The sequence below is a fragment of the Solea senegalensis genome, linkage group LG7, assembly GCF_019176455.1.
Source record: "Solea senegalensis isolate Sse05_10M linkage group LG7, IFAPA_SoseM_1, whole genome shotgun sequence".
NCBI classification, from domain to species: Eukaryota; Metazoa; Chordata; class Actinopteri; order Pleuronectiformes; family Soleidae; genus Solea; species Solea senegalensis.
Window position 1 is genome coordinate 21,323,721 of NC_058027.1, and position 11,894 is coordinate 21,335,614.

Below are 11,894 nucleotides of genomic sequence, written 5' to 3' on the forward strand. Positions count from 1 at the left end.
AACGTCACAACACAATTGAACTTCCGCAGGGCGAGTGCTGCATTTGTACTGAAGCACATACACTCAACATCTGATTTGCTGCCAAAATACAGGCTTTTCTCATGTTTCCCAGAGTCAGTAAGAACAGAATGAGGGGAAGTGCCTTCAGTTCTAGGCCTTTCCTCCTCCCAGTGTGGGTTTCTGGAAACAAGACACCCTCTCTGCATGTAAACGTTGCACTGAGCATACTTTCTCGTATTAGTATTAAGTTACAAAACGAGGCAATAAAAGTAAGGCCCGCAAGTAATAAATCCATTACTAGGAAGTGGTTCAATCCATCACCACATACAATGGATTGGCACAGAATCAAAATGGAAAACCGGAGGTACTCTTTAAGAACACAAAAAGATGAATGCTGCCAAATTTTGGAAAGATTGATTGAATTTAGAACCTCAACCCAAGCAGACTTTGATGGAAATAACAAAAAGTAAGTGCTCTAGTTTTGATTGTACAGTTGACGCTTTAAGAACAGATGCTGTAGAAAACTGCAGTTATGTAAGGTATGCATGTGGGTAGAAGAGAGAGTATTTGTGTGGAAGTGTGTCAAACCTGTATATTCGGAGGCGTGTGTCAGCACATGTTTACAGGAGAATGAATACGGAGGATCATGAAGCGACCAGAAGACTGTCCCTCACCACACCAACAGGATCTTTTTTAGACTCCCATTTGTCCACCTGCACACACAAAAAGATCAGGAAAAAGTGGAAAAGGACGATGAAAATACCAATTCTGTATTCTTTGTATGGAAAAAAAAGGGAATATCATAAAGAAAACAACTTAAAATACACATTATCGGATGTAAAAGGGAAAACAGTACAGATAAAATGCAAAATACACAGGCATTAAAACACAGACGGTAATATAAAAGGCACACTATCACATTAACGGTGTTCTTCATCTCCCATAATTTGTACTCCCCCACACTCTCTCTCCCTCTGTGACTGTAGTGCTGTTCAAACCATCATTTTACTATCACCATGATAATTACCACACCATTATATTAAACACATTGGCAGTCATGCATTTTGTGTGATTAGAGTTAAACTTTAACCAACGTTTGCTTATCAGCTTAAAAACAAAGAACCCCTGTTTTTACGGCTGACGCTTTACAGCTCAAAAGATAAACAAACGGTCACATCCCTGTTTGATATTTAAAGTCACAGTTTCAATGAGCTCACCACTGTGGAAAGAACAACTGCACAACATGTGATTGAAAATTCTGAATTTTACTGGAAAGGTGCAAAACAAATGAAAAAAAAAAAAATCTCAGTGAATTACACAAAAACTCAAGATACATGTCAAATCCATCACGTCGTTCCGTTAACAGCAAACTCCCGTTAACGGCATTTTACACAGACTACTTCAGCAGCAGGCGTGGGTCCACATAAGGCAAGGTGTCGTATGACTCATAAAGCAAAAGAAGCCATGAATCATTTATGTCCAGGTTGTTATCAAAATATGCTTCTTCTTTTTTTTACTTTGTCTAATAAAAATATTCTCAGTTGATTGATTACCATAGAAAATCCGAAAGAACACAACCTGTGAAATAATGAGACAGAAATGGTAGGAAATGTGTAGAGGAAGACGGTCGTCGGGCGAACGTCTCATTGGTCGTCGGAGTCCTGGTCACTGCTCGTGTGACCGTCCTGCACCTGCAGCTCCTCGGCGTTGACCATGTCAGGACTGATGGCGGCGAATCTCGTCCCGTGGAACTGACGCAGGTGAATCTGAACATAAACAACAGGAGAGCGTCAGTGATCAGTTGTCAAGTGTGGTTGTATGAGTGACTGACACAAGTCATAAAGCAACACCAGACGTGTGTAGTTGCTCTTAGTGAATATGCCTGGATTTTATCAGGTGAACCCTCAAGACACAGGGAGACCAGCAGGGGGCGTACACAGTCTGACACACTCAGTCAGGGTGTCAGTATCAACCACACAAAAATCTTTTTACAGCATGTCACAATTAGGAGAGTTTATTGACAGAAATGTAATATAATAATACCCATAAATATTTAACATTATTAGCCTTTATATAACCAGGTTAGTCACAAGGGAGACCTGGCCAGGATAGCAGCAGAATGAACGCTATATGAAATGATATAAAATGATTTGGTTTTCACAGACAAGAAGCCTTTTATATGTCTCTTTAAACAAGGACCTTGCATTACAGAGGCAGCCATCTTGATAAGATAAGATACGCTTGAGCCTGAGCAGAAGCTTAATGTGCAAACACAGAAGAAGTGATTCATCCTCATAAACCTAATGCACGAGCAACCAATGATGGTTAAGGAGGAAACAGCAGAGTGGAAGATTAGAAAAAGTTGCGAATAGTATTTCCATCCTTGGTTTGCCAAAAATCACACCTTTTAAGAATTTCCTTTGCTTTTCTTTAATCATTTAACTGAAACAACTATCAGAGTAAAGGAAGTACTGCTTGAATATGACATTCACCTTATTCTTTCTCTCCCTAGTTTGTGCCTTTCCTTCCCTGTCCTCTTTCTCTCCCTCTCCATCCTCATCTTGCAGGCAGTTTCAAGGCTATATATTATTAAACATGTCATAACTGATTCAGAACTGTCCTGTCTAAACCTATAACTTGATACAACTTCTGTCTCTACCTCGCCTCCCTGTTTTCTTTTGTCTCCCCCCTTTCAGTCCCCCACATCACCTTTGTCCCCCAATATTTCCTTTCACCCCGATGCCTCATGTTTGCACACTGTGTGAACTGTTGGATTTCTGCCTTACTATGTACGGTGTTGTGATTTGCAAGAGTGACTCAACCTGTATGTAGAGGTTGACCTCAGCGCTCCGACACAGGTACGGAAAGTTCCCTCCCGTCTTCAGGTGAGCTCGTCTGGCGTTGGGATACAGTTTATACATCTCCTCCTTGGCATCCAGGGACAGAGCACTCTGATCGAAGACCTGAGCGTTCAGAGACAAAACACATCAGCCAGGTCTCCGAAACAAAAACAGACATGAGTCCAAAGTGGTCGACGTACTCGTATACTTACATCTATAATGGTCACAGCAGTGTCTTTGATTTTGTGTGGCTCCACGTAAGAGTTCTGACAGTTGAGTGTTAACCGCGACGCTAATTCACTTTGGTTCAGAGTTTCCAACTATACACACACACACACACACGTAAAGGTTTATATCGACGCATTAATGCAGGTTTATACTTAAAGGAAAACTTCACTGATTTGCATTTAGCTTTGTATTACTGGAATAGGGGTAGTATTTTTGTAAAATTGTGCTTCCCAATCTCAGTTTCCCCTAAGTTGATAAATATCTTCATTCTTTTCTTTGTTACATGACCACCAGTGGCACTTGGTCCTGTTAGCGTAGCTGTTAGAAAAGAGTTGAAAATTGAGAAAGAAAGAGTTGAGAGTTGAGAAATATCTTCATTCTTTTCTTTGTTACGTGCCCACCAGTGACACTTGGTCGTATTAGCGTAGCTGTTAGCAAAGATGGCGGACACTGTTTACATTCTGGGAATGAGGTCCCATGCCCCTATAAGTGGGTCTAAAAAGTGTGGAATTAGTGTTGCAGTTTCAAGCCTCAGACCAAGTGTCACTGCTCATAACAAAAAAAGAAGAAGATATTTCTCGACTCAGGGGAAGCTGAGGTTGGGAAGCACAATTTCTCAAAAATACTACCTCTGTTCTAGTAATACAAAGCTAAATGCAAATCTGTGAGGTATATCTTTAACAAAGTGATTGCCTGGTTAAAAAGGTAAAGACATTAATGTCATGTCTGATATAAAGGTACAGTTCAGGTTTTCTGAAGTGTGGTTGTATGAGGCACTGGCACGTAGTCAGTGCTGCATGAACTGTGCACGGCCCCCGAAATACATTTTTCTACAATTAAAAGCTTTGCCTTGTTCCCCACATTAACTTGTGCAGCTATGTTTTCATAGCACACACTCTGTGTCAGAACTTCATACAAACACACTTCAAAACGACCTGAACTACCACAATAAAACTAGTAAATGATCAGTATACCGGGACAGTCGGGGACCTCAATCATATCCACTTACCCTGTCAACCATGAAGTCGATTGCATCTGCCATTTTAGGGTCCACAGGTCCTTTGGCAAAGTTTCCCAGAACAATCTTTTTCAGCATGAAAGCTGGCATCAACCAGAAGCTGAGGACGAACGTAAATGAAGCATTAATGTGAATCACCCGAAACGTGCACAAGTGTTTCAGAGGCAGGGACTGAACACCACCTGCTGGATGTCCACGTCTGGTTAAAGATGGAGGTGTCGCTAAATGAATTACACAGGATGAGCGAGTGTACGCGGGGGGACTTGTGTGTGTGCTCTGCAAACTTCTGAGCCAAGAATCCACCCAAGGACGCGCCGAACAGATGCACCTGAAAATCAGGAGACACGGGAAAGGCTTGTCATCACCGACTCATCATCATCATCATCATCAGACTGAGGCAGATTATCGTTTCTGTTCCACTGCCGCTTGATCAGTTCAAATATGTTATCTTGTGATTTGGTGTTTGAAATTCTTCAATCAAATTCCCCCAAAGTGTCACAAAATAAACGAAAACTCTGGGAGCCAAAACATTAACGCATTTTCTCTATGGAGTTTGGTGCAGGAGAGTGAAAACTTTGTTTTCCAGAACCTAAAGTGGCAATCGTATTGTAACAATATTTCAGACTTAAAGAGGTGTAGATTTCATTAGGTAAGCCTTTTGTTAGGTAGGCGAATATGTTTTCCTTCTCTCCAATGGTTACCGTCAATGAGAGTCAATACTGAGACAAACACGTAAAAAAAACTTAACTTTAACTAAAAGAATGTACATTATCAGTGGGCTGCATTCAATCTGTGTGGATACAACACACACACACATGCACACACATTAGAGTGTGCAGTCTTACTTTATCCAGCTGCAGGTGATCCAGAAGCTTCCTGAAGCCATCACAGAACTCCATGAGGTCCCAGTACACAGGATACTGTAGCTGAAAACAGAGCACATGACCATGGTTTACTAATTATTCCTGATTTAAGATATCCAGCGGACACATTTTATTTAATTACCAATGTTGTGTGTGTGGAAAATGTATTCATCAAAGTGAAGTCATGAAAGTTTCTGGGTTTGAAACACAGCCTATTGTTATATGGAATTTTAAAAAAATCAGAAAACGTTGTTGAAAACATGTTTTATTTTTTGAAAAAAACACTCAAAATGAATCAATCAATCATTAATCAATTAATTTAGTAATCTATAAATCGTTGGAGCTCTACAAAGGTCATCCACTTCAAAGCTTATTTTTATGTAATTTTCTGTCATTGTTTGGGGGGGGGGCACTGATATTTCTTTGTGTATTAATTTCTATTATAGAAATGACTGTCAAAATAGAGTGAGATATTCAATTTGTAACTCTCCTGTAATGCCTGTAGTCTCACCGAGATGACTCTGTAGCCCCAGCCTGTCAAAGCCAAAACCTGCTGGAAAAACACCTCTGCCGTCCCACTGACCGGAGGGAGGAAGATGATGGGACACCTGATGCTCTTTGGACCTGCATCGTACAGTGACCAAACCTTACTGTCGTCATCGTCAACAATAATCTGGAGGAGAAAGAAACAACAAGGTGAGGATGTAAAATGAGACTGTCTTACAGATTCACAGTGAATTTTTATATACCGTCATATTTGATGAACCACATACTTTCTAGTCAGACAAAATGAGGTCCATTGACATTCATTACATGATAATGCCATATACCTTGGAATCTAAAAATAGCCACAGTATCGGTTTCATTTCCAGCAGTGTGAATGTAGTTGGGCTTCATATGAAATGAAGTCTTCCTTATTTATTACCTACATAAAGAGTGTTTGTCCAACAGTATGTTTCATTTGTCTGCCAATTTAGGAGATGACATTTAATAAAGTGGTCATTTAATGTGTTCATGTGACTTTTCAGAAGCAAGAAAAGGGAAAAACTTGAGTGAGTCACTTCCAAAGACAAACACAACAGCTGATGTGTTGCTGTATCAGACGAGGACCTCTGGCTAGAGTCAAGAAAAAGCTGGGATTGTTGCCAAGCTGGAGCCAAATATGAACGTGTGCTTGTGCAGGGTGATGCACGGCAGAGGATAGAGCTAGAAAACTTAGAGGTGCAAGTAGCAGGTGCCATAGTATATAGTTTAGCAGGGAGACATGTTACCTGCCAAAAACAAGATGAATGTGGGCCGTTTTGAGCCTCTCTTACAAAAAGAAATCTTGTGTGGTGGCAGGTTCTGTCAGCGCCATGAACATGGCTGGTTCTTGGAGCAGTGAGTGAGTAAGGTGCAGTCTCGGGCTGCTAATATTATTTTAAAAATTGAATATGTGTTCACTGTTCTCTCAAATAATCTGTTAACTGTTTCTTACAGAAAAAAAGAAAATGGTGTAAGATGTCAATCCCTATTCACAAATACAAAGGTCAAGGTGACAAGATGGAAATTGGAAATTTCAAACTGATGAATCGAATACTGTGGCCCTAGTGCGCAGACTATGTTTCAGGATACAACCACACTTCAATAAAATCTGAACTAACCCTTTAATTATTGCACCAGTTGAGGACATGGGAGTGTTCAATATATATCTATTTCAGTTCACTTCTCTCTCTCCCTCTTTTTCCTTCTTTTCTCCCACAGTTTCCACACACAGTGCTTGCTCGTCGTGTGTACTGGGTTTTCTGTATATTACTGTAACCTTTACGTTAATGTCTAAAGTGTCTTAGTTAAATTTTACTTGAATTTTTCTTGTGCATAGTCAGAGGTAGGATTTCATAGAATTACTAGTGTGTAAACTGACCTGGATTCCAAATCCAAGCTTATCTATGACATTTAAACCACATGGAATGTAATATGTAATAGTTCAGAGGGCTCTTTCACAAAGACTACATCATTAATCATTAAGTCAGACTTTCCCCAATTATTCTGTCTTTATTAAGCCTGGACTTAGTTTCATGGAGATGTATTCTGTGCAGCTAGAATAAACCATAATAATATAATGACAGACAGACTTAAATGATCTTGGCGCATGTTCTGTATTTTACTTCGACCCGATTATTTTTAAATTACCATGACTAATAATAATAAAAATGTTTCTGTCATTATCATAACAATTCATATTTAATGTATTGTTCTGCATCAATATTAAAACAACATGACACAGCTGTCAGACTAAAATGTTCTTCCATATCATTTTACACACAACATCAAACATCAACAAGAAAACCTCTTTGTATCACACAGATCTGCACATATATCACACAGACATTACCATTCCCTCTCATATTCTCCATATAAAATCGTTCAGCTTGACTGGAAAGTCAGGGTGACAATATCAGATGTTTTGAGACTGTACTTCAGCTTTATCAATTGTCCCTTTCCCATTTCTATGCAGTGTAATTCCATTCAAACACTGTGTTTTGCGCAATGATTACACACCATGACTGTACAATAGAAATCTTTAGACACTTACTCTCTTCAGGGGCACGGTGCTTCTGAACCAGTTATAGTCAGGAGACACTTTAATCTCCTCCATCTGAGGACAGAGTCAGAAACAGGACAGGGGGTCACAGAGAGGAGACATATATTCAGACAATCAGGGCACATAAACACATACAGTATATGTCACCTGAACGCACATTTTAATTTATGTTCATTAAACACACGGTCAGATAGAAACCAACACAGACAAAGTGAGACAGAGACAGACAGACAGACAGACAGACAGACAGACAAACAATAGACTAGAGGCAGTATTGAATAGAAAGTAAACAAACAGTGAAGTAACACCGTTCCGCCTCTTAACAAAAAACAACAACAACCCTCTGGAATGAACCACAGCCTGAGACTCTGATAACATCTGCTCACACAGACTCCACTGAGCACTAACTGTTTGAATTAAATATCCGTGTTAAATTAAGATTGTTAGGGTTTTGTTACCGTGCAGGTTGTGGATGTTAGTCACCGTGACAGGAGGATTTTATCCATGTCTCGGCACCATTTTCTGCGGTTCCTATTGCAGCTGGTGCTGCCGCCGCCTGGTCATATGACTTCTGTTTTACACACTTCCGCAAAGCGCTCGACCCCGCCCACCAAGCAGCCCATGATAAACTGTTTCCGGTTTATGTACGGTTTTCTTTTTATTTTCCCCAAACTTTATTTCGGAAAAAAATAGGCAAGACCGGTGAATTCGATTCATAATTTAATAAATAATATTAATTAATTAATTATGTACAACGTGTAAAATAACTGCAGTGGGGATGACGTTGTGTCGTCCTAGTATGTGAATATGAAACAAAATTAAACAAAAAAAAGGAGCACGAGGATGGAAGCCCGTTTCTGCCACACGGAGAAAAGAAATGCCTATCATAAATCATTTCAAATAATTCTGAAATAATATCCCATAATTATGAGATACTAAGTCATAATAACTGTCTAGTAGGTATATCATTATTATGACTTAGTGTCTCATAATTATGAGATAGTATTTCATTATTATGATTTAGTATTATTATGAATTAGTGTCTCATAATTATTAGTATTATATTATTATGACTTAGTATCCTATTATTATGACTTAGTACCTCATAATTATGAGATGTATCTCATTATGACTTAGTATCTCATAATTATGAGTTAGTATCTCATCATTGACCTAGTATCTCATAATTATGATTTAGTATCCCATTATTATGACTTAGCATCTCCTTGGCATCTCATAATTACTAGATACCTTCTCATAATTATGACTTACTAATATATTAGATTTTGATTTTTCAAGTGGCTGATATGGGCTTCCATACAAAAGGAGCAAGGCTAGATAGAATGAGACACATGTGTAAAGTCTTTAGGCCTTATTATTGTTTTTCATCCATTATTTTTATGACTACATAATTTGTAAGGTTATCAATTTTTGTTGAGATGTACTGTACAAGGCATAATGGGGTGACGGTGGGCTGCAATGCCAATGGTTGCCACCACATGTTGTAGGCGCTGTAGTGCACTAAAATACTAGACGGTGTAAAGCGAAGAAGAGCGCAGAACCGTAAAGCAGTCCGTTGGCATCCTCTGTTGTACTGAAGTTTACCTGAGTCGTTTTAACGTTGGTCGTTCGTGTTGGGCTGGAACTTTAGGGAAATGGACAACACATATCAACACCAGACTCCGCCAGGACAGCCACAACATCCGGTCTACAATGGCACCTATGTGGAGAACCAGTACTTCGCCAACAGGCCTCCTCCGAACACCGCGCCTCCTGAAAGCACACAGTGGGCACGGTCACAGCAGGACCCCGCAGCTCCTCCGTGGAACAACCCACCGGGATATGTCACTCACCAAAACTACGGATACAATTCAACTATGTCGCCTAATACTGGAGGAGCAGGTTACGGAGGGCCTCATTTAGCCCTTCCGTATGGTTTTGACCCATCTGTCCCTCCGCCTCCCTTCGGCTGTCCTCCTCCGGCATACTTCCCGACCTCAGTACCCTCCACAAACTCCTTTAACGGCTTCCCACAGCACAGAGGTGGTCCTCAGCCCCGTCACGATGAATTCCCGTCGATGTCAGACTTTGGTGAGAACCGGCAGCAGAATTATGATGATTTCCGTGAGCCCGGGGCTGTTTACCCTCCTCCTCCAAGTCAGGATCATGACCGGAGACCGACAACAACATTATCACAACCCGATAATGAAGCCGCCTCTGAGAAGAGGCAGGACAGACAGTGGCTTAAACGGTTCTTACAGAGCCGGTCTAAAGTGCCAAAGAGCCTGCAGACCAAGCACGAGCCGCGGCCACACCACAGCGATGTCCCCGCCATGAAAGAGGCTCTGTACGGGGCAGCTGAGCTCGTCTTAGCGTTGGAAAAGTCTTGTGAAACCCTGAAAGACAACATTGAGAATGAGTCTGTGTGGACGGACACATATCAGACTGTTTTAAACACGAAGAGAGACCTCCAAAACAAACTGAATCTGCTCAGTGACGAAGAGGGTTTAAAGCGGTTAAAGGACAGACTCAGCCGTGCAGAGAAGAGGAGAGCCCGGAGACGCAGGGCCAACATTCTGCTCCAGCAGCTCGTGAAACAGAGACAGGAAGACATGGCTGAGAAAGAAGCTGCTATAGACGCATGGAGGATGAAGAAGATACAGGAGGTGGAGGAGAAGAAGAAGGTGAGATTTGGTTACTTTAGGTGTTGCTGCAGAGCAAACATTCTCACTTAAGTGTGTTAAAATGTAAGGATGGAGTCAGTGAGCATCACCTGGGTCATAAAAGAATAGTCTATTGCATTAATATGTTGTTCTATGTTGAGGGGGGCAGGTAGTGTGCTGTATATTTAATCTGCAACTTAACAGATGGATATTCTCAGATGATGTGAAAATATGTAATGTGTTTTTGCATGTTTGCATAAACCAGGAGCAAGAGCTGAAGCTGGCTGCAGACTTGGTCCTTTGCGAGGTGAGGAAGAAACAGTCGGATGTGAAGAGGATGCAGGACATTCTGAAATCCCTGGAGAAACTGCGTAAACTGAGGAAGGAGGCAGCATCCAGGAAAAGTGAGGAACCTCTGTCTATTAATCTATTTAAGTGATGGAGATTTGTATAGCGTTTTTCTCTCGTCCATTCACAACTGATGAGGTTGTCTGTGTGTGCGTGTCAGGTATTGTCACAGAGCCGGAATGTGACCAAGCTTTTAGCGATCGACTAGAGAGCCTGAGGACTGTGATCAAGAGGAGGACAACTATTTACGCAGTAGAGGAGAAAGCTCTGATGGTGATGCTAGAAGGAGAACAGGAGGAGGAACGGAGGAGAGAGCAGGAGAGACGGACGAAAAAGGAAAGAGAGCGACAGCTGCAGAAGAAACGCAGAATAGATGCCATGTTGTTTGGAGGTAATGTGTCATTAAAACAACAGCATGACCAGGTCACATATGCATTACTGCATAGGTGTGTTTTTGTTAATAATTTATCTGTATTTGTTTTCCAGATGAAATTCCTGTTGATTCTTTCTTGCGGCCATTTACGGAATACTACACCCAGGCTCAGCACTCAATGCACGCTTTAATACAAATCAGGTGAGGCATGTCATGTCATAATCAAGTCTTGTGTCGGTTCCAGTATCATAACACTGAAAGCTTTAAGGCAGAAAATCAAGGTGTATGCATTAGGCCCTATAATGAGTTAGTTTTCTGCCCATATTCACACAGCTGGAGATGAGGGGGAAAAATATATATAATATTTTATTATTACATTTTTGTTATGAAAATAGACTGTTTAGACATGATTAGCACATGGCTGTCTTTCCTTTTGTAGAAAGAGCTCATGGCTGTATCGTTTTTGTCTTTCAGGAGAGATTGGGATGCATTTCTGGTTTCAGGAGATCATCCTGATGGTTCTACGGTTCCTCAGAGCTGGATCATCCCAGACCACCCTTCAGACCAGAATTGGGCCACTGCTCTACAAACTGCTGACAGTGACTGACACAAGGCACCAACACACTGTATTTACTGTGAAGTAAAGGCTGAGCTACAGCTCTCAGCCTTGAATCAAACCCCTGCTGTCTGTGTGTGGATGAGGGAAAGTTATTTATTAGTTAAATATTCTCTAATGCATAATAAAACTCACTCATGTGTACAATATATTTTACAAAGAGTATTTCATCATGTTTTTGTTTGTTTTTTTTACCTCAGGTATAATATGTTGTTTTGTTTAAAAACAATAAAGACATGCATTCATCTACCCACCTATATTGTTATTTCTTTACTCTTTGAGAGCATTATTTATCAGTACTGAAACACCGTTTTCTTTTGTGTAATGTAGCTTACAGTGGATTCCATAGAAACCTGATGAC

The 11,894-nt window shown here is 40.7% G+C and overlaps 2 protein-coding genes across 2 annotated transcripts; one reads left to right on the forward strand and one right to left on the reverse strand.

Annotated features, from left to right (window-relative positions):
- Nucleotides 1-1,244: 1,244 nt before the first annotated feature.
- Nucleotides 1,245-8,107, reverse strand: spg21 (SPG21 abhydrolase domain containing, maspardin). Its single transcript, XM_044029584.1, has 9 exons — nt 7,992-8,107; nt 7,525-7,587; nt 5,461-5,622; nt 4,932-5,012; nt 4,269-4,414; nt 4,078-4,186; nt 3,053-3,160; nt 2,823-2,963; nt 1,245-1,766 (listed from the first exon to the last, which is right to left on the reverse strand). The coding sequence occupies exons 2-9, from the start codon at nt 7,585-7,587 to the stop codon at nt 1,644-1,646; spliced, it is 933 nt and encodes a 310-aa protein (XP_043885519.1). The 5' UTR covers nt 7,992-8,107; the 3' UTR covers nt 1,245-1,643.
- A 975-nt stretch (nt 8,108-9,082) lies between these two features.
- pdcd7 (programmed cell death 7) lies at nt 9,083-11,679 on the forward strand. Its single transcript, XM_044030750.1, has 5 exons — nt 9,083-10,217; nt 10,462-10,600; nt 10,705-10,935; nt 11,031-11,118; nt 11,392-11,679. The coding sequence occupies exons 1-5, from the start codon at nt 9,189-9,191 to the stop codon at nt 11,522-11,524; spliced, it is 1,620 nt and encodes a 539-aa protein (XP_043886685.1). The 5' UTR covers nt 9,083-9,188; the 3' UTR covers nt 11,525-11,679.
- Nucleotides 11,680-11,894: the final 215 nt, after the last annotated feature.

What these genes read in the sequence shown, in the direction of transcription:
- pdcd7 (XM_044030750.1), top strand. Translation starts at nt 9,189, where the DNA reads ATGGACAACACATATCAACACCAGACTCCGCCAGGACAGCCACAACAT. An exon ending in GGAGGCAGCATCCAGGAAAA is followed by an intron (nt 10,601 to 10,704) that starts GTGAGGAACCTC and finishes TGTGCGTGTCAG; the next exon opens with GTATTGTCACAGAGCCGGAA. An exon ending in CACGCTTTAATACAAATCAG is followed by an intron (nt 11,119 to 11,391) that starts GTGAGGCATGTC and finishes TTTGTCTTTCAG; the next exon opens with GAGAGATTGGGATGCATTTC.
- spg21 (XM_044029584.1), bottom strand. Translation starts at nt 7,587, where the DNA reads ATGGAGGAGATTAAAGTGTCTCCTGACTATAACTGGTTCAGAAGCACC. An exon ending in ATCACCTGCAGCTGGATAAA is followed by an intron (nt 4,415 to 4,931) that starts GTAAGACTGCAC and finishes CCTGATTTTCAG; the next exon opens with GTGCATCTGTTCGGCGCGTC. An exon ending in AGGTCAACCTCTACATACAG is followed by an intron (nt 1,767 to 2,822) that starts GTTGAGTCACTC and finishes GTTTATGTTCAG; the next exon opens with ATTCACCTGCGTCAGTTCCA.